This window comes from Octopus bimaculoides, chromosome 19 (assembly GCF_046866305.1).
Source record: "Octopus bimaculoides isolate indiv1 chromosome 19, ASM4686630v1, whole genome shotgun sequence".
Classification (NCBI taxonomy): domain Eukaryota; kingdom Metazoa; phylum Mollusca; class Cephalopoda; order Octopoda; family Octopodidae; genus Octopus; species Octopus bimaculoides.
Window position 1 is genome coordinate 38,084,578 of NC_142946.1, and position 25,000 is coordinate 38,109,577.

At 33.3% G+C, this 25,000-nt stretch overlaps 1 protein-coding gene across 1 annotated transcript in view; it reads right to left on the reverse strand.

Moving 5' to 3' along the window:
- The window catches only part of LOC106867251 (uncharacterized), a 422,507-nt gene extending 397,728 nt beyond the window's left edge, over positions 1-24,779 (reverse strand). Inside the window, exon 1 of the mRNA XM_089337498.1 lies at positions 24,652-24,779. Coding sequence (XP_089193624.1) covers positions 24,652-24,677 — 26 coding nt within the window. The 5' untranslated portion in view covers positions 24,678-24,779. The remainder of the gene's footprint in view (positions 1-24,651) is intronic.
- Between the last annotated feature and the right edge of the window lie 221 nt (positions 24,780-25,000).

A 25,000-nucleotide genomic window follows, 5' to 3' on the forward strand; every position in this document is an offset into this window, starting at 1 on the left:
TGTCTTGGCGTCTCTTATATTCCTTCTGGGCTAGTGGCGTACATTGGCTGATAATATGCCACACGGTTTCACCATTCTGTCCACAGATTCTGCACTTATCACTTTTATCATCATCATCATCATCATCATCATCATCATCATCAACAACAAGGCGGTGAGTTGCCAGAAACGTTAGCACGCCGGACGAAATGCGTAGCGGTATTTCGCCTGCCTTTACTTTCTAAGTTCAAATTCCGCCGAGGTCGATAAATTAAGTACCAGTTGCATTCTGGGGTCAGTCTAAGCGACTGGCCTCCTCCCCAAAAATTTCGGGCCCCTTATTCCTCGAGTAGAAAAGATTATTATTATTATTGTTGTCGTTGTTATCATTATTATTATTATTATTATTATTATTATTATTATTATTAGTTGAATGATAATAATTGTGATTATTATATTTGGCAGAAATGTTTTTATCGTTGTTGTAGTTGTGATTATTATTGTTATTGATGTTGTCATTCTGTCAAATAACTAAAACTAACGAAAATCAAATGAGAAGAAAATAGGAAGGAAAAAATGGGGTCCGAGAAGGAAACAAAGAAAAATCGCAGCAGCATCGGCAATGTTCCTATTTTAACAAATTCACGCGCATGCGCACACGCACACGCAAACACACACACACACACACACACACACACACACACACGTACATAGATGTGTAAATATGCATGTGCACGTGTTTATACACAAACTCATCCGTGTACAAACACACACACCTCCCTACGCATAATATGTGCTTGTTTGTGTCTGTGATGTGAATGGTTGTGAAAACGAATGACAAACCCAATAAATATCGATCACTGCTTATTCGAATTGAAATAAAACTCTCTTTCTCTCCCCCACCACTATCGCTCTTTGCCTCCCTGTCTCTTTCTTTTCCTCTTCTCTCTCTTCTCACCCTCTATCTCTCACTTTCTCTTTCCACTGTCTCTCATTTTCTTTTACCTCCTCTCTTTCTCTCTTACTTCTCACTCCCTCTCTGTCTCTCGTTTTCTCTTCCCCTCTCTTCTTCCGTCAGTTTCTTTATCTCTCTCCTTCACATTCATATTCTAAACTAAGACTCAGTCAGACAGATGCACACTCCCAAATATTCACACACACACACGCACGCACCCCACACTGTACCTTGGTACATTTAAATACAATAAAACAAAACCCTGGACACACAGGTCGACATTTCGGAATTCACCAAATTTTATTGCTTTTGCTTCCATTTATTACACGGCTTATTTTATCAGTTTACTCATTCTATAAGTTTCACTGTTACAACCGTTACAATCACCACCACCACTACTACTACTACTACTACTACTACTACTACTACTACTACTACTACTACTACTAAATGTCCTTCTTAGTTTGGTCTACTCTTTTCCCTTTACTATGCTGTATCTTGATTAAAATTCTTATTAAATATTTAAACTTCTATTCGTTCTCTTTTTGCTGTTGTACTTGCTTATATTTTTTGTATAATTGTACGCATACCTATATTCATATATACATACTTATATACATCTACATTCACAAGTGTATATATACAAATATATATACATATATATATACATATACATATATATATACATATATATATATATATATATATATATATATATATATACATATATATATATATATATAAATATATATAATACACACACACATATCTGTGTGCGCGTGTGTGCGTCCGTGTGTGAGTATATGACCGCTAGCTCCAAAAGTTCTTTTATTCTCTCTGAGACTTACTGAACTCCGTATATTAAAAGACTATGTCTCACGCACACACATTGAAAATACACGCATATACATGAATACACACACAATGAAAGACAGTGAAAATTCAATATTGTAAAAATCCCACCCCCCCTTAAAAAAACTTATTGAAAGTGAAACAAAACACTTATTTACGGCCGTAAATAGACTACACCCAGCAGCACAGAAAGGAAAACCTATGTAGGTTAGGTGTGACGAAGCAGTCGAACAATTTCTCCTGCGAAACAATACTGACGTAAGAAGGTCGAACCTTACGTTATAACAAACACTAACCAAAACCTGCAATATATGCCCTTTAATATATTAAGTTTTTTGTTAATGTTCTAAAATGTTATTTACCTAATTTCTAAATTAATTCAATTCTTCGGTCTTTCTGGGCAAATATATCTATCATATTTTCATAGAAATCTTCTCTTTTCATCAAGTGTTGTACTAAATCTTTTTCAATTGACATTAGTGCTAACCCAGACAGTCTTCTTTCTCCTGTCGCACATCTTTGGTATGTTTTGATTCTACTTAATGCAGAAAAGGATCGCTCTAGAGAAGCAGTGGTAGACGGAATTGTCAAAATCAACTTGCACAGATTGAAGAGTTCTGGCATAGCTTCAACAAAGTCACTGCTGTAAATGTAACTCATTAAATGACTTACACTTCGCTTTTCTAAAATCTTTAATTGAATACATCACATTGAGCTCACTTTGTAATGATATTACATCAAAAAATCTGCCATAAGCGATTTTTAAAGAATCTAAAGAGTCCACAGGAAATTGCATTTAAAAACATGTTAAGATAAAGCATTTTCAGATCGATCTGCACTAACATCACTGAAACCGATAAATCGTTCTTTCGCCACACAGTCTTCTGTAACAACGTAAAACTGTTGACAGTTGTGAATATGCTGAGACATCAGATGTCCCATCAACAAGCATAGAAACAAACTTAGCTTGCTCAATTTCCTTTTGCATCTCATTCAACATAACTGTATGAATTGCATCGATCAAGTCATTTTGAATTCTGTTTGACAGACCGGTGAAGATAGGAGATGTATCTAGATGACTTTCCATTTTTTTGTCATATTTACTGATTAAATATACGAGTTCTTTATAATTTCCACGATTATTAGAACCTTCAGATTCAAAATAACCCCTGGATAATTCCCGAAGGCCTAAAAAAATAACAACATCGATCAATCGTTGCAGAATGGATCAGTTTCGTCTTGCTCCTTATGATGTTGTATGCTTTGATTTTTACATGCATCTAATTGTCAGTCTATGCGAACATTCCCGAATATTTTAAGATCTATCAAAGATTTTATATGCCTTTGAGAACGCTCGTGCTTTAGCATAGCCATATGTAAATTGTTTAAATCCTCAAAGCCTTTATCATTCTCAACATTCTTTTCTAAGCAAAAAAGTAAACAAGGCCAACAGAATAATTTATTAAGTGTAGCACTTCCAGTCAATCATTTTTTATTTTCGTACAAATTAACCTGAAATTGTCTCGTGAATTTCTTGTTGTAGCTTCGCAAATTCGGTGTTGGTCTCCCACCGTTTATAATTAATTATTTTCCATCGAAGTCTCTTTTCGAAAAACTATTTCTCAAAATATCGTTTATAACACTCATTTAGAAAAAGGCTACTTTTATATAACAACACACGTGTAAGGGTCTGAGTAAATTGTAAGTTTACAAAATGGAAAAATAACGTTAGTCAAATTAATTTAAGATTAATTAGCTACTTCTGAAATAAATATAATATAGATAGTATTTTTTTTTTCAGAACACTCTAAAAATATAATAGTGCAAACGGATGCTTTGGATTTAAAAAATTCAAACTTACCGCCAGGTTATTCCGACATTTTAGCTGGCTTACTCAGGAATTATGGGATTGCTCTGGTTCGCGTCAGAAAGTGGAACGAGGATAGCAACAATTGTACATTAACAAAGAGAGAGAGAGAGAGAGAGAGAGAGAGAGAGAGAGAGATAGAAGGGGCTGTCAGGTGGTCTTCTCAAAGCAGTCGTACGAGTCACAAAGAGAGGGTGAATGGGAGGCAGAATATTTCGAAAAAACCTGGACGGAGTTTCTTTGAAAAAAAAAAATATTTTATCTAATTTTTCGATGATATGGATAAAAAATCACAGGGCATGCAGTTTCCCACTTCGCAACTCGGGAAAGAGTATCGAATAAGAAAAATATTTCAAAATTAGACACTCACTGGTATGAGGGTATACTTTGTGTGAGGGGGGGGGGAATAGAATTATTCCCCTACGACGTGTGACCAGCTTGTTTTGCGTCTGAAATATTCGTTCGTTTTTGCCGGTAAACAGTTATTTTCTCGTACAAAACCTGTTAACAAAATAGTTACACACACACACACACACACACACACACACACACACACACACACACACACACACATGCACACACGGACACATATTTATGAATATATATATATTTAGGGAGATATACACACACACATATATACAGAGATAGATAGTTTGATAGACAGACAGATAGATAGACTGATAGATAGATAAACACACATATGTATATATTTTTATTCGGTTGTATTTATATATACGTTCAGACACGTAATAATTGTTGCTATTTTACACGCTGGTACGAAATATAAATAATTGACTCAGTCCTCCAAGCCACAACGCATGCTATACAACACTTAAACACAAACATTTTAAATTACTAATGTCATTTAACGGAAAGAGGAGAATAACTCGTATTATTAGCAATATATTTGATGTATCTTTGAGCCAAACTACCGGCGGCGGGTTACCTTTAATCGTAGTATAGATATCCAACTTCAAAGGCATCTCAGCGAAATAGCTGGTATTTACTGGATTATACAACAATTACCAAACATTAAATGAGAATTTTATGATAGAAAACATGAAGTGAGGATCATTTCACTTTTATATTTGAGTTTTAATTGTTTTAGTGTTGTTTTTTTTTGTGACGATTATGTTGATTCTGCCTTTCGAAACAGAAGGGCCGTCAGGCACAGATTCACTCATATAAATGTACGTACATGTAAGCAAAATGTATATATATGCGTATAAATACCTATATATATATTAAAGAAGTGATTTTAAATTCTCAATCGCAGAATAATGCTAATAATATAGCCTGAACAGGTTAAACTATCCCTATTTTGCAGAGAAAAGTGTAGGTGGCTAGCTGTGGATTCGAACTCACATCCCCGTGATTACATGCTTTGACCGATTAAGCTAAGCTACCCACTACAAATTCCTCTGCAAATTAAGGTATCTAAATCTCGCTTTATGAGACGCTCTCATATGTTAAATTCAAATTACGACAAACGTAAATAAACAAACGAAGTTTGCTTTTAGAAGCGTTGAGATGTCTTTTAGAAAGTTAAAGCAGTGATTTTAAATTCTCAATAGCAGAATAATGCTAATAATATAGCATGAACAGGATAAACTATCCCTATTTTGCAGAGAAAAGTGTAGGTGGCTAGCTGTGGACTCGAACTCACATCCCCGTGATTACATGCTTTGACCGATTAAGCTAAGCTACCCACTACAAATTCCTCTGCAAATTAAGGTATCTAAATCTCGCTTTATGAGACGCTCTCATATGTTAAATTCAAATTACGACAAACGTAAATAAACAAACGAAGTTTGCTTTTAGAAGCGTTGAGATGTCTTTTAGAAAGTTAAAGCAGTGATTTTAAATTCTCAATAGCAGAATAATGCTAATAATATAGCATGAACAGGATAAACTATCCCTATTTTGCAGAGAAAAGTGTAGGTGGCTAGCTGTGGACTCGAACTCACATCCCCGTGATTACATGCTTTGACCGATTAAGCTAAGCTACCCACTACAAATTCCTCTGCAAATTAAGATATTTGTTTATTTACGTTTGTCGTAATTTGAATTTACTATATATATATATATATATATATATATATATATATATATATATATATATATATATATATATATATATATATATATATATATATATGTACACATACAAGTACATATATTTATACATACATACATTATATGCTATGTCAAGATGGACTTATATATCCTTCCTCACATTTGGATTTTATGTATGCTCTCTCCCACTTGGTTTTAATATGTTGCCACATTTGTAATATGTCTTTTTTCTGCATTTTTCGTGCAGCTGAAGATTGCTCTTCATATTGCATTTAAGGTAATGCTCACATTACTTAAATAAATTGAAGTAGCATGAAACGTGCGTACTGCAATCACTTTTGAAATCCGTGTTGCTTATTGTTTGATTTACATTATATATATATATATATATATATATATATATATATATATATATATATATATATATATATATATATATATATATATATATATATACGATGAGAACCTCAGAATAAAAATGTTTACTTTGAACTGAAATCAGTTCTCAATGTGCATCAGTCTCTTAAGTATAAAATGACTACCAGAGTGAGAAATAGGTTTCGGTTAGTAAACGTAGACAAGAGCCTCGTTGTAAAACGGTGTGGCTTGAATTAAAATCAGTTGTCAATCATTTTGTAGAAATGCCAAAGCTGCATGTTTTGGGTCAGATGAAGACAGCAAAATCAATGCCAAAAGCGACATTTTTGTCGCTGACCTGAATGTGGATTCTGTTGATATTTATAGCATTGATAGACAAACAGAGCTTGTCACAATGTTCGCACGAGACATTAGAACAGAGCTTAATCAAATTAAATATCGAGTAGACATTCAAGTTAAAATCAATGAAGCTAACGGCAAAAACGTTCCTATCAACGACCTATATTCTCTGTCTCTAGTTACAAATGATTCAAGTTGTCTAGAATCTTTGTAAATATACTCCAATATCGCAAGCTAAACTCGAATAGAAAAGTTCTTCAAAACGCAAGTAAAAGTTATATGCCAACAATATTGTATCCCATAATTGATATTTGTATGTATCCAATACTTGCTCTCTTTTCTTCAAACGGTTTCTATTAAAAATGCTGGATATGTATTTATGCTTCCTTTTCTTTGCACAATATGTATATACGCTTTCTTCTCTGCTGAAATAAAGACTTTTTTTTTTCAACTTCCACTTCAAATATTTTGTTTCATCTGATTCATTTTGGGAATACAAAACTCGTTGTGTGACTAAAGTACAATGTCTATAAGATTGCTCTGAAGATATATTCCTTACTTTCATATGTCTCAGAGACACTGCAAAACTCTCATGGACGTTGTCCATCCGTCCATGATTGAGTCATAAAAAACAAAAGCGACAAAACCATACAAATAAACTACAAATCATAAATTCCGTATCAAAACTGATATGAAGAGGATCTCCATGGAACGAAGAAGAGGAGGAGGCACAGTCTTAACAGTCCAGCTCTTAAGTGAGTTTTTATTATTCCAGTACTACAGGAGTTAGAGTGGTTCATGATGTTGGGGTGGGGGTGTTAGACACATTAATGAAAACGAAAGTAGGGAATTATCAGGAGAAACGAGTGGGATGAGGGCGTCACGTGACAGTTTGTTCCGAGTAGCGACTACAGTTGTAGTATAGGTGGAAAATGTAAGAGGAGGAGACGGCATATCCTGTAAGCCAGAGACTTGAGGGTATATTAGGCATGTTTATGTCAACCTTTTATAGGGTACAGTTTCTCTGTAAGTGTAGAAACAACGCCATCTTAAATGCAAGACTAGCTTGGGATTCAAAGTCTCACAGCTCTTTAATCTCCATTCACAAAATTTCAGAAACCTATACAATGTGGTCGTGGATGTCTTCAAAAAGTCGCTGCACACAAACCTGGACCAACCAAAGACTCAATATGAGGCACAGAGGAGGGCAGTGGTGCGGAACTCCTTCATACACCAAATTAGCCAACAACCAGGGCGAAGGAATCAGCCAACGAAGAAAAGTGTGTAAAAAAGCAAAATCACGGTGGTGCTTCAGCCTGACTGCAGCCGCATAGCTGTAACGAGTGAAAGAATGTGCATACACACATATATGTGTGTGTGTGTGTGAGTGTGTGCATGTATGCGTGTGTGTGTGTATATACATATATAACAATCATATAATATATTTATGCATCTATGTATGCGCTAGCGTATGGCTGACTTTCTGAGAGTATTTCTATATTTATGAAGAGACGAGAAGGAAATCAAAGAAAAGACAACCTCGAAACCGAAACCGAAATAAAATAATAATAAAATAAAAACAGAAAAAAGACACAAAAAGAAAAATCAAGATAATAAAGAAAAATAAGGGCCAGAAAGAATCTGATATCCGAGCATTGTTCAAACATCGATAAATCGTTGTGAATAGAGGGATAATTGAAGCTTTCGAGATAGAAACGATGAACGAAAAAAAAAATTACTGTATCTAATGGGATATTAGATATCTATCAATACAATATTGTAAATCTGGAGATTTCGATTTTTTATTTCATTCACATGTGACACACACACGCACACACACACACACACATACACGCACACACACACATGCACACACACACACACACACACACACACAAACACACACACACCGAGACTGTGTGTGTATGTATATATATATGTATGTATATATACAAATCTGTATATATATATATGTGTATGTGTGTGTGTGTGTGTACATACATATATATAGGCATGCATATATAAGTAAATATGAGTGGAAGAGGGGGTTAATGCGATTGTGTCTGTATAATATTATCATATACACACACGCACGTATAATAAATAAATAAATATCTCTCTCTCTATATATATATATATATATACACATAAATATATATACATACACACACACGCACACATATATATTATATGGAATACATAAATATGCGTGTAATATGTGTGTATGTGTGTTCATTTATTTGATAATATAAATATGTGTATTTGTATCTGAGTGTGAGCTGTGTGTATTTGTATACATACAAGTTCATATAACTATACAGAGACACGCGAAACACCCCTCACTCACACACACTCACATAAACAGACACATATTCTTCTACATACACACATGTTTCCATACAAGCACACCCTTATGCACACTGATATATTACCACACACACACGCACACACACACACACACACGCATACACTCAATTTATTCTGGATATCATATCATTTTAAAGTGAAAAAGAAAATTGCTGGAAAGGAAAGAAAAAATTCTTCATTACAATGGCGTCCGAATCATTATTGTGTCAGGTTGCTGTAGTTGGTAGCGTTGTTCTTATTATTGTTGCTGTTGTTGTTGCTGCTGTTGTAGTCGTTGATATTAATGACTTATGGTCGCAGAGGTAGTTGATCGAGCGAAGTTATTTCTATCGTATTTTCTAGATTAGTTATTCGTCTCGACTTTGTTATATTATGTATAACTTGAATACAAAGATATGAAGTTATATAGCGATGATAGTGATTAGATACACGAAAACTAAATACCAGTTCGACTTCCCAAAAAGATCGGTGAATTTTCCCTTTAATCACAGCTTAGTAACTTCTAAATAAAGTAGTCTCAGTTACCATATTTCTAGTACACAAAAATTATTGGCTGATCATAGCTTACATGTTTTATGTTTAATAACTGTTCCACTGTTCCATGAGAGTCAATATATGGCAAAATAGCACCGATAGAGATTTTCCCCTCCAGATCATTTCATCGTATTGGTTATTGCTCAAAGTTGGTATTATCATTTATAAAATAGTTTGATAGAGGCAACCATACAATACACCCCACCTACACACAGTACATTATATAAATCTATCTGAAAGAGCTACAACTCTACTCCATGAAGCGACGACGGGAGAGGTAAACAATCATCTATGTGTAGAGGTTGCTGGAAGGGTTGGCACCGAACTTTGGAATTGAGAGTTAGTTATACCAGACCTCGAATTAGATGTCGCTGCACTGTTCCAAAAGTCCCAGCAGTCTCAGCTAAGGTGAGGAACTTGTTATGCAATAGCTTGGGATTCAAGGGCCCACAGCTATCTAACTCCTTGCCAGAACATCTGAGAGATCTCCATGGAGTGGGAATAGATGTTTTCAAGAAACAACTTGACATCTTGCCATCCAAGATCCCAGATGAACCAATGTCAAGGCAGGAAACTTAAAAAAGGGCAGCGGAATCGAATTCCCTCATTAACCAAAAGCCTAACCCATAGAATTGGGCAATTAAAAGGTGTTTACACTTGCGGTGCCTCAGCGTTGCCCCAGCCTCAGGGCTGAAACATAAAAGAATAAAAGATAAAAGAATATATATATATATATATATAGTCAATTCAAATAAACAATCAATGCAAATAAATGAATAATAAAATTAACAGAGAAGAGGACGTGCACAAGGAATGTTCAGTAAAATGAGTAAAGGGTTTTGATGTTTCAATCAAAGCTCTTCGTCGGAAAGGAGAAAGGAAAAACAATCGCCAACACCACGTGTGTAGTTACATTGTTAAAGTATATATATATATATATATATATATATATATATATATATATATATATATATATAGAAAGAGAGAGAGAGAGTGTGTGTGTGTGTGTGTGTGTGTGTGTGGGAGGGAGAGAGAGTGGGTGAGAAAGGACATATTCTGTTTAAATGTAATTTCATTAAATTTCTATATCTTTGTGCAGCTGAAGATTGTTCTACATTTTATATTTGATGTAATGTTCACATTGCCTAATTGAATGAAGTCGAGTCGCATGAAACGATCGTACTGCATTAACCTTGGATATCCTTGTTGCTTATTTTGACTATATATATATATGCATATAGGTCTGTATATATGTATATATATATATATATATATATATATATATATATATACACAGACACGCAGACACACACACTTACACATATATGTTTATAGATAGGCATATTTAATGAGTTCTTTAAAAGAATAACAAACAAAAATAATTTTGTTATTGGAATCATAATCTCTGATTATTTATGTTAATAATAAAGTCTTTGTATATTAGTTGTAGTTGATTTTCTGGGAGAAAGACGGAAAGTAAAAAACCAAAAACAAAAGAAAACAAAAAAAAACAGTAGAAAAGAAAGAACTATCGAAGTGCGTGAGATTGTAAAGACTTACTTTAGACGTAATCAATAGTTTGGTTTCCGGCTTCTTAACTTCATATTTATGTATATCTATGTATTTATCCTATATTTGTATATTTACGTGTATGTATATATGTGTGTATATATATATATATATATATATGTGTGTGTGTGTGTGTGTGTGTGTGTGTGTGTGTATGTGTGTGTGTGTGTCTGTGTGTACGTATATGTATATATATATATATAAATTTATGTGAATATTTATATATACATGTATATTTACTTATGTACACTTATATATATATTTACATGTATGTTTATATATTTATTTAATATTTTTATATATGCATATGTTTATACGTGTAATTACATGTATATATGTGTGTGTGTATTTCATATGTAACTATATATATATATTATATTATTCTATGTATTATATTTGTATATATATATATTTGTTCATGTATAATTACATGTCATGTATGTATATATGTATATTTATGTGTTTTGTGTGTATATATATATATATATATATATATATATATATATATATATATATATATATATATATATATATATATATACTTACTTGTTCTTATTTTTGCGTACATGATTACCTCCATGCTATTAGTTTATACTTCATTTTTTTCTTAACTCTACCTCCATGTGTTGTAAATCGTTTTTCATTTTTCATATATTTCTTATTTTATCTTTCTTTAATCTCCATATTCTCTACATTAGTTTTGTAGCCAACTTATTTATTACACAATTTATTGTGTTTATATTTCTTCGTTTCTTTTTGCTTTTCGTTTTTTTTTCTTACTTTTAGCATTGCTTCTCCTACACGATTCTTCGTGACATTCCTATTAGTAAGTTCACCAAAGTGTAAATGGATATTAATTTTGTTTAGTTGAAGGTTTGTTTTGCAATTTGTATATCGGGTTACTACTGTTATATACATTGCTTTATATGAAGAGTATTTGAAATCTTCTTCAGAAAACATAAAGAATAAAGCAATAAAGAATAACATAAAAAATATGGTAGAACTACAGGAAAATAAAGACTAGGATCACACTGAAATAGTTAAGAAACCAACGGAAGTCATCTCCAGTGTAAACTAGTCAACAGTTACAAAACAAAAAAAACAAAAAACAAAGACAAGAAAAATATATAAATAAAATTAAACTGTGTGTGAATGCAAATTACAAGAAGCTTTACAAGAGCCGCTCGTTTCAGTGACTTGAACCCGGTGTTGGTTACATAGAAAACTGGTGGCCATAGGATATAACATTCTCTTCGCAGATCCTATTAAATTTTGAAAATGAAATGTTTTGATAAACACTGACTTAAGGATCATTCAATGTGTATCTGCATTTTTTAGACATGGATTATATATATATATAACAATTCCGATTTAGGCCAGATATTTGGATAATTTCAAATAGGTGGTGTGTAAAATCACAGCCTTTACTGGAATTTGTATACGGGTATGTGTGACCCTACACACGTGCGCAAACACACACAAACGTACATACAAATACACATAAAATTCACACACAAACAAACACATATGTACACGAAAACAATGATATGCATAAATATATGTATGTAGGTATGTTTGTATATAAATATATATGTTTATATGTATATAATCGTGCATCTATGAATGCATGAATATATGTACGTGTGAATGTTTGTATCTATGTAGGCATGCGTGTATATGTGAGTATGTATGAATGTATGTATGTATTTATTTATTTATGTATGTACGTATGCATGCATATACGTTTCGATATAATCGATGGGGAAAGAATAGTTTGCCATGAAACTATTTTCTCTAATTGGAATTTCCAAAGCTAAAATTGCTGAGAATTGCATCTTCCTCAGCTGACAGATAGAAAATCCAATTTACTTCATCTAAGACAGTTTTATGTATTTTTTCTTTTGCTTGTCGTCTTAAATTCACCAAAGTTATCAAGCTTAGCTTGTTAAACCTTAAACCCTTGATACTTTCACGAGATACACTTGTGACTGGAGTTGCAAAAACGGGCCTATAATTTGTACTGGGAAGCTTAACAAGGCTGAAATATATATAAACATAAATATGTATGTTTATAAATTTGCAAATAAACTCGAAGGTTGTAAGTTACGGAGAAGAGCGATACTCATAGGTCCTTTTAAATAATAACTATAATCGTATATTATTTATAATAATGTACGTTCCATTTAAGGAAACTAAACCTAAACAATTGGCTGAAAAACAGATGGGCGAACCGCTGGGATTTAAACTCGATATCAATGTTCCCATGGTTCCCTACACATCCAATTCACCCGCATAGTTTACCCATATATTTCAGTCAATTTTAATGTATAGATAATATATGTATGTATGTATGTATGTACGTATGTATGTATGTATGTATGTATAGAATTTGAAAATACTACACGATTAGGTGAAAAGCGCTTTATTTAATATGTGACATTAATAAAAATCTGTAAATGTACCAACATCCAGATTTCTGAGTACCTTAATTTTTTTCTATATAATTTCTGTACATCACCTCCAAACCTTCCAATATATATATATATATATATATATATATATATATATATATATATATATATATATATATATATATATACAGGGTGTGGTGGGTAAATTATCGCCGTTTTATATTCTTAATTCCGCGCATGCACGATGCTTGTCTTTGATTTTGTCAAGCTACGCAGTATAGTAGAGTCAGTTGAGAACCGTCTGTAAGAAAATACAGCGCCATGATGCAACTCTCTCTACCAGAAATTTGGAAACGAGATGCTGTACTTCTTAGCATTCGCGCCGGAAGTTCCAATACGAACAGATGGTGAACACACAGAAATGCCGTTGGATTGCCGTGTTGCCAAAACATGTACCAAGAGTGATAAAAATCCAACATCCAGTCAATAGCATGGAGTTTGTAGTGACCCCTAGTGATGCCGACGTTATGCCTTCCTACATCTTCCCACATAGTCTCACACTCAATACGGAGGCCTACATAAAGTGCCTGGAGGAGGTAGTGTTGTCCTGGGTCAAGAGGCTGGCTGCTCGTAGATCCTATATCTGGCAACAAGAATCTGCACCATGCCAAACAAGTAGAATAATCCAGTCATGGTTGTCAGACAATTTCTGCAACCACATCACCCCTAACATCTGGCCACCAAACTCCCCAGACTGCAACTCCCTTGATTATTATGTATGGGGTGTAACTGAGTGAGAGACCAACAAAATTCCTTATAACACCAAAGATGAATTGAGGGCAAAGATTATGGCAGCATTCACCAACTTAATGGAGACCGGCCAGAAGAGTTGCAGGAGATTCCGTAGTTATCTGGAGGCTGTGATTGATACCAATGGTGATTTTATTGAAAAAATTTAGTCTCTAGTATTTCAAAATATTTCTATGCAATTTTCGTTAATATATCTGTTAAAATGAGATGTCAGTATTATTTCATTTTTGCGAAATTTAGACGACAATATATTCACCGCACCCTATATATATATATATATATATATATATATATATATATATATATGTATGTATATATATATATATATATGTATATATATATATATATATATATATATATATATATATATATATATATATATATATATATATATATATATATGTGTATGTATATATATATATATATATATATGTATGTATATATGTATATATATATATATATATATATATATATATATATATCTATATCTATATATATATATATATCTATATCTATATATATATATATATATATATATATATATATATATATATATATATGTATATATATATATATATATATATATATATATATATATATATATATATATATATATATATATATATATATATATAAATTAAAAAAAGCTGGGATTAGACAATAATATAATCAACGATACCAACAAGAATCTATGTTGTGGTTCATTCTACCAGAAACAGGAGCTTAATAGATCTCGTTATCTGTTTTCGTGCCATATTAAAACATTTAGATACATTTATGCATTAAATATATTTGATATATACAAAAAAGTAAAAAACCAAAAACGAAAAAAAGAAAACAAAAATGAAATGAAAACCAAAAAGAAAATGCAGCAGGATCGTTAAGTTTGGAGTGACTTTTCACGTGCGTTCAGTCGGAATTCAATGTGAGTGAAAAATAACAAGTTTTATGATGTGTAGATTGTTGGAAAAGAAGACATGTCTGGTTGGCTAAGATAGTGGATCACGTCGTTGCCGAGATGGCACCTTTTGTGCCAACCATTTTCCCTCTACTCCGTAATTTAAAGATACAAGCATCACAAATGAGTATCGGTTGGTAGAATTGTACCATGCTTTCGCAAATAGCCAGTAGAGCATCCAAGATATAATGGAAAGAGGTGTGAATCAGCACCGGATTGGTACCTTTTGATGGTTCCCGAGAGGAAAAAGATGTAAAGTGCATCCCGGTTTATTTCAACTCAACGTGCAAGCAGTTAGAACAAATGATGCCACTCATTTTTTATCAGACATGATCAACGAATTGGTGGTTGGGTTACTTGTATTGAATTCAAATACAGCTCCAAACAATTCACCGAGTTTCTGTACAGATTACTGTGTTTCTACACGATCTAAGGAAGCCACATCTAGATGCTCTCTTAACCTGTTAGATATAGTAGACAAGTAGCTCTCAAAGCATTCTGTATGGTCTTATATAAGGGCAGGACATTTTCGTTAATATAATTCTATATATCGTTAACAAGAAGAGATGTCGACGACAGAAAAACAATTTGATTATTGGTCTGTTCTATCGGGGTTGAGTTAGGTTCAATTAAATAAACAAACAAACAAAACAACAGCAACAACAACAACAACAACAACAACAACAACAACAACAACAACAACAACAACAACCATGTTAATAAAAATAATAACAACATGTCATTATCTGATCTTTATATCAGAAGAAAAAAAAAAGAGAAAAGCAAAAAGAAAATGATTATTTTTTATCGATGAAGTGATTGTTTAGAATAGAAAATCAACGAAAAATGAAAAAAAAGAAATGTTTGTTTTCTAATTTGTAGTTTCAAATAAAAACAAATGTAAAACTATCAGCAAACAACAGCAAAAAATACAAAACTAACAATTACAAAATATATTAAAAAAAAAAATCTTTCTATCACTACTCGATTAAAAACTTGCAACAACAACAACAAGAAAGAAACAACAAAACGTCTTAAAAGAAAAAGAAAATCACGCACAAAAAAACAAAACAAACACTAAATAAATAGAAATCGAGTGAAATCATCATTGAGCTCAACTACCAATGTTGTAGCAATTAGATATTAGTGCAAATTGGATGTGTCAATTAACAGATTCTAACTAATGCTAATTTCACAGTGAAATCATATTAAGAAAGATGCCAGCAGTTTTTACTAATTACCTGAATGTCACACAAAGTTTTGCTTTTTCATCTTGCTGACCTCATTCCCTTAATTCGGTTACCTTCAAAGCAACAACAACAACAACAACAGTAACAAAACTCTTATTCAAATTTAACAGATATTGGGGACGAATAAATATATTAATTATTGTTAATGTTTTTTTGTTTTTTTTGCTTCTGCTGTTGTTTTTGCTTAACCCAAGTTCAGACCAGAATGCATGATCAAATGCGCTCCAGCTGTGACCATCAGTTGCGATTTTTAATTTTAATTTTCATTTTATTTTTCTCAACATAATTCAATTTCTTCCTATGACTTAAGATTGATCTTTGAAGAGGGGAGGAAATTCAGCTGCCCTATCTTGTTGATTAAGCGGCTGCATAGTGGCAATCCAAACCCATTGAACACTTGATCGAAAGCACTTGTGGTTGAAGGTGTTCCAAATGTGGCCATCAAAGATATTTTTTCTAGACTTTGTTACGCAATATTCTTGCGTTTCATGAGAATGGTGCGAAAGTTTAGGGAGATTTCCAGTTGTTATTTCTTGCATGTCAGTCTTCTCTGTAGATCTTCATCTGTTCAGCTCTCGTGAGAACTTCTTACCCCTTAAGGACCGACGAGTAGGCTGTTTCTCGAGAGATTCTACGGCCTGTAGTTTCGCCAGACATACATACATATATATAATCAATGTATCTAGCAATGTTTAGACACAAAAACCATCGCATTTATATAGCAAGATACATAGAGAGGTGATATACATATATATATATATATATATATATATATATATATATATATATATATATATATATATATATATATATATATATATATATGTATATATACATACACGCGCGCATACATACAAGCATACGTACATGTATGCACACATACACACACATAAAGTGTTGGTGTGTGTATACATGTGAAGTGTATTTATGTGTACGCATATATAACTCGGTGTGTATCTGTGTGTCTCTGTCTATTAACCACACAGTAACACCGTCTCTCTTATCTCTCTCTGTTCAATCCTCCATAACAACATCCTAATCAAAAACAATCGCAAATTCCGCACTGTTTGCGCTAACACCATTTACTATTATCATTATTATCATCATCATCATCATCATTATCATTATCATTATTATTATCATCATCATCATCATCATTATTATTATTATCATTATTATTATTATTATCATTATTATTATTATCATTATCATTATTATCATTATTATCATTATTATTATCATCATCATCATCATCATCATCATCACCACCATCATCACCACCACCACCATCATCATCATCATCATCATCATCATCATCATCATTATTATTATTATTATTATTATTATTATTATTATTGCTGTTGTTGTTGTTGCTGCTGTTGTTATCTCTATTTTTCCCATTGTTTATATTTCACACATTCCTAAATATGTCTAGTTTCAGTATCTCTCCCTCTCTCTCTCTCTCTCTCTCTCTCTCTCCTCTCTGTCTCTGTCTGTCTCTCTCTCACACATACACACACACAATGTTTCTCTCTCTTCCTCTTTCTGATTCTGCTGGGTTTTTCTGTTGGCTTCTCTTTCTTTTCCGTTAACTACATTTTGAGATAGGAAAATCAATCAATCAAGCAATCAGTCAATCTACTGATATGATTGGTCGTCTGCAGACCCACACACACGTACACACAGACACTCACACAAACATACACACATACACAAGCACACATGCACACACAGACACACACGCACAGACACACACACACACACAAACGCGTATTGATACTGGCACCATACTTACGCGTACATATATATGTGTGTGAATGTATACTCATATAGAATATGCGCATGTATGTATATATACATATATATATATATATATATATATATATATATATATATATATATATATATATATATATATAATTTTTTTTTGGGGGGGGGGTTGAGTGTGTATGTACATGAGTGGATGTGTGTATGTAGACATATTCTATTATATTAATTTGCTGTCCTAGTTTTGTTTGTTGTCTTCTCGTTATGTCCTTGTTTGTCCATCAGTGATATTCCCTCTGTCGCCGGCGCAAAAACAGTTGTAGCACCATGGAAGTTAAAGCCTACCTACCGAAACTACGCTGGTTTTCTGCACCTCCATGGCTGACGAGAAAATTTCCATGTCAGTTCATCTTTCGTTTTTTTTCAGATGATCTCGTTTACACTTGTTGCTTATGTATAAACACACACACACACACACACACACACACACACACACACACACACACACACACACACAGACACACACACACGTTTGGTTTTTCTTGCAATACATCAGCATTCTCACGTTTGTCTGTTTTTACGTAAATCATTTGTTACATCGGTTTGTTCTGATTTCTGGTACAAATAGGAATCTGCGTTAAAAATACAAGTGTCGTCAGATTCTCCTTCATTGGACACTCACATGTACTGGCAGCGGCATTCCTATTCAACTGGACAATATCTGACAAGGTTTGATATCAATATCTGGCAAGAACAATATCTGACAAGGTATTGATACAAAATTGCTGTTTTTTATTGGAATATTCCACCAATATTTATCAAGACGGGAATACATTCTGGTTCTACTGTACATCGCCATTAAGACTATACTTTTTGCGGTTAGCATTGGCTAACAGTTTGACAACAATTTCATGTCTCATGGGAAAGTAGCACCTTTCGGACATTTTTGAACTTCTGTTAATGATGGGAGTGACATATTGCACACTGCTATACCACAATGGACATTTTCTATTACAATGTAATTGTTCGCAGACATCCTTATATCTTTTATTGATCAGATATTTGGCAGTTATATCATGTTCCGAAGTAAGGAAGGCATATTCTTGAAGGTGCAATCTAATGCATAATTCACAGATCCAAGGGAGGTTACTCTTTCTACCAATGTTCTTGGTATCCTCTTGCCTTCGTTTTGTGTGTTTATCTCTCCGCCATGAATGTTTTACCTCTGTGTTTCTGTTGAATTAGTATACCCACTCATGATTTCCTAACATCCTGTCAATAGCTCTTTTGTCATCGATACGAAGCACCACACTCTGGATCTTTCGACTGATTTTATGTTTGTGCCGCCATCCCTTTCCTAACAGGTCCTGTCAGTTTCTCTGTTGATAGAATTCTACCCACTTGTGATGAGCATATTTGTAGTCCTGAGTCCAAATTACTGACCACTCAGGTGTCTTTGTTGATATAAATGCATCCTATTGTATCTAGAATATTAATAGTTTTGATGCCCAAGTTGCAGATTGCTTAAAATATCCTGTTTAGTTTCCCAAACTTTGCTACTAGCACAAGCACTACGGAAAATATTAAGAGATATATTCTTAATATGTGTACATCTCTGGTTTTCATACGTACTGAATCTTGCTGATGTGTTGTTTTTTTTTGTCAGTCTAACTTTACTCAGAGCACCGATGTATTCTCATCAAATCCGAGACACTTGTAGCATTAGTTAATTGAGATGGATGGTGGGCACAGACATCCCATTGTCATCCATGTTTCTCATTCGGTGATCATTCTTTATTCAAGTGATTTTCATATGGGAACATTTATCCATTCCTATGTTTCTAACAATGTGACCAGATCTAACTCGTTTTTAATGCGTAAATATTACAGCTTCAATTTGCCCACAAACATGGCGTGTGTAACATAAATTTCTGTCTAATTTACTATTCAAGAAATGTAGCTTAAGGCTTCTTTTCAACTGTACTGACAAAGGGTTTACTGTAAGAACGAACAAAACTACAAACAAATTGTCAACAAAGAACATGCCTATGGGTAACCAGCTTCTGTCTGGGATTACACTCGTTAGATCAGTTCCAGAAGATAGTTGTATACAATATGATGTAAAACAGTCTTTTAATAATATTCACTACAACAGATGGAAACTAAGACATGGCTCTTTGACTTTAATATTGAAGCAAAGAATCAAAGAGCTTTATATAAACTTGGTCATATTTTTAATAGACTTAGGCGATACAGAATTTGCTTCATTAAGGATTGCTTAAGATGTACTATTCGGCTCATGAATGTATAAGTGGGTCACGTGAGTGATGTACATTTCAGTTGATGAACGCCTACATATATATATGTGAATATATGTGTGTGTGTGTGTGTGTGTGCCATTATGTAACAATATGTACCTGTGATTCTTGTAATGATTAAGTATCCTATGTTATTGTGTGTGGTGGTGGTGGAGTAAGAAATGAATCTAATCATTAGACAACATTCATACGTCATTTGGCATATATTGTGCATGATCGAGGTGAGCTGTGGTAAGAAAGAATCATAGGCTGTGTTCAGAAACCCATTCTTGATGCAAGTAACGGATTTGAACATGTATATATATATATATATATATATATATATATATATTCTTCCATTTATTCTTTTATACGTATCAGTCATGAGGCTGTGGCCATGCTGGAGCACGCATGCATACACACATTCATATTGTGTGTCTGTGTTTGTGAAATACGGTATATCTAGGGTTGTATAATCTCCCCGCCACCTGTTTTAGACATTAGAATGTATTTTAAATGAGTGTTAGCTGCTACTTCTAGCAGGTTGAATGACAGAATAGTAATGAATCTGTTGTATCGTTCACTTGGGCACGTTTATTGATATTTCGCCACTTAGCACTACGTCCAGGGGCCAAACAGCTTCGATTCTTTAGCCATCGATGTAGAGCTGTGTTGTTGCTGACAGGAAACGATCTTAGGTCCCTTGAGTGAACAAACTCTATTGCAGTGTTTATGCAATAACATTTTAGAATATCGAAGAAACTATTAAACTACGCCTTATTTTATGGAATGAAACTGGTGGATTCCTCAGAAGTATCCAACGAAACTATGAAATTTTACAACTCCATGGGATTAACTTGAACTTTGCTTCCATATTGAAGCCAAGCTGCATGATTATGCTTTCCTGTACAACAAGAGAAGTAGATTAATGTGAAATATCCCATGAAACTATAGGATTACACTTTGATAGCGAACAAAGTCGTTGCTATATGATATAAGATAAAATCCGATAAGCAAGCAAGGATTACGTTAGAGGATGTACAAAACGGAAGGTTTACTCAACGATATTACCCGTGACCCTCAAAATATGACCAACTCTCAATATTAAATCATTAATGTCTTCTAATGAATATTTAAGATTATATTATTATGATAACCAATAAAATCGAAGGCTGATTCTGAAGTAATCAAAGATATGATGAAGGTTACACAACAATATCAAATGCAAACCGATTATACCTCATACATTCAGTAAAATTAAATGATTAATAACTTGTGTCTAATGAAATCGTATGGAAACTCTAATATCTGCTCGCCATATCTCGCAGAATTACTACAGTAGACGACGAAGATGTGTGGATACTCGGAAATTTCAACGGAAATTGTGATCATTCTGTGGATATTAAGATAAACAATAAAGTATAGTTTTACGATATCCAACGCAAATAGATAATAATCGATAAAATCAACTGACAAGATCTCGTTAATAATTTCGTATTGTATAGTAGTGGAATATTTTGAAGGGAAGACTATCATATATGCTATGACGTCATCCGTGTTTGATTATCGAAACATATCCTATTATATAAATTGTTTCTCATATTGATAGTCAAAAATATGGCGAGAGGGTCTAAGTCGATTAATTCGACTTTAGTACTTCACTAAAACTACTTTGATTTATGAAGCCCGGAGAGATGAAAGGCAAAGTTATGATCGGAGGGATTTCAATTCGGAAGATAAAGAGCTGAAAGAATTATCGCTAGGTATTTTGTCCGACGCTGTAATGAATCTATCAATCCACCTTGTGTACATACGTCTGCATATACATGTACAAATATATATATATATATATATATATATATATATATATATATATATATATATATATATATATATATATATATATATATATATATATATATATATATATATTTACATACATACATACATATACATACATACATACATACATATATACATATATATACACATGTATGTATGTATGTATGTGTTGTGTTGGAAAGAAAGAGTTATCGGGTTTCAAGATAAATAAATAAACGCTTCATTGGTCTTGTTAGATATATTAAATCAAGATGATACTTCTTTTCATTATTGATACAAATCCCATCTGGTTGGCAAATCGTTGATCCTTGGCCTACAAAATTCTTCAGGTTTCAAAGCAAAGAAAAACGCTGTAACATTTTTTACTTCTCGAGTTATACGGTATTTCCTCTCTAAATAATGTTGCAATTGTCTGAGAAAATGATTTCCAAACAAAGCAAGGTCAGGTGAGTAGGGAATGTGAGACAAAACTTTCATATTTAATGCCATGATCTTTTCCTGGGTCACACTACCGTGTAAGAGCAACATTTTTTTTCCCGTTTGACCAATGACGGGTGTTTTTCCTGCAAATTTCTGCTGTTTTCCTAATGGATAACAATACTTCTCTCCAACTGTTTTATTTTGGTTTAACGCTTCCTGATAGAGAACGAGTTTCATCCCCAACCCCTCAAACACAGACTCACTTGAGATGATATTATTCAGCAAGTCTACTTCTCAGCTTAATAAAAGAGTTGCCCTCGGTGCGAGGGCCACACTTTTATTAAACTGGGAAGCAACCAATTGATGAGAGACTCATTGGCCAGGTTTAAACTCTTTTCTTAGTTTATATTATCGACGTGTGACTGAAATGCAAATGTCTTGTTAATTTTCGTGAACTTTCCTTTGCGTTGTCTTCATCTACGGTTTTCAGAATCTCAATACTGACACACCTTTGTCATCCAGATAAAGGATAGTGTGCCACTAACCAAACAATCGTTAGCATATCTGCACACATAGAGCTTCTTTTCAATAGTCAGAACAAATATTTATTTCCGCTTCCATTCCTGAAAAATCGCTTATGAATTTATTCAGCATGCAAGGTCTTAGATGAATCTAAACTCTTTTTGAAAAGCTGCAATCGATGCAAATAGTATAAGGTAAATATGCGCAGAAAGAACAAAAAAAAAACAATATAAAAACTAATGCTTCTTTTACTGTAAGGATTGAAAGGGAGGGCACGAAAATGATTATGTCATGCCTATGATGCGACACGACTTAGCTTCCAACGTTATATATATATATATATATATATATATATATATATATATATATATATATTAGCAGAGACACCCGGCCTCACTCGGGATTAAAATGGTAAAGTTTATTTATATATATATATTACAGTTATGTTGAAACAGGTGAATCGGGAAGGTGCAGCATTGACGACAAAACATTTGTGGAGTAAATGATGGTCTAATTCGACTAATAGACATGTAATACATCGGAGGATTGGAGGATTCCAAGTGCTAACCTATCATGAAAAATTGGGGGTGAAGGTATGTAATTTTCTAACCCACCGAAAAGCTCCTTTGTGGCGGTCAGCGCTACGTCTAACACGACCCGTCGTATGGTTGACAGTCAAATGAATGGAGGTGTAATGAAGATATTCTAGGTAAATGGGTACATTCTAGAAATGGGTTGCAATGGGAGACGGTAAGGAGCTGGTAGTGCTTGCAATCTAACCCTACCGCCCGAGCAGCACATGCCATTAGTTTCATTTTGAAATTTGAAAGCTTTGCAGAAACGACAATTTGAGTGTAGCTCACCATTTTGTACAGAATTATCATTTTTATAGGAATAAGATGGATCATATCTGAAAGCAGCTCCTCGTGTTACGAAGAGTGAATTTACATGTGATCTATTTCTGAGAGCTATTGTATTGGACCTCTGTCTAATCTGGCGTGTTAAACGTTGTTCTAATGATTCAGCATTAAGTATTACAGCATGCCTTAGCTGATATAGGGAAAACCTCATCTCCCTTCTCTCTTGAGACTGACGTGCTGCGGCATGCATCTGCTGACCTTGAGAAAGTCTCGTCTCCTTTCTCTGTTGAGACACTCGCCTTTGTTTTCTGTAATCGTGCTCGCTTTATACGTGCTTCTGGAGGGATTACGTCTTTTCTATAGTGACATATTTTTTCCATATTGTAAACAAAAAATTATGAACATAGAAAAAATATACATTAATCTCTATTTTTGTAAGCAATTGTAAATATATATTATGTCCGTATTTTTGTATGCTGTGCAAATTTATGAAATATAAGCAAATGAACGAAATAGCACATGTATGGAACTAAATTAGCAATTTAACGGTGAATGCTACAATAATTATTAAAGAGAGACAAAGAATTTTATGTCTTACCTTGCAACTTCTGCTATAATTATCATCCAGCGGTAATGGAACCGTAAATATGTAAGGTTTTAAAGGAAATGAATATAAAATTTTGTAGTGACACTGGCCAACTCACACTTCACACATGTCAGTCGTCCACAAAGTATATAAAACAAGCAACACACAAGGACAAAGAGACAAAAATAAAATAACACGTGTCAAATTTTTTTTTCTTTTTTCTAAAAACGTTCAATGACGTTAACTGGAGTGTGGGGTTCGAGTACACGTCATTCCACCTTTTGATTTATCATTACCATTCTTTTCGTTCGATTTTATTTTTTTTTAACTAAAACATAACCGGGACCCTAAGTAAGGCATG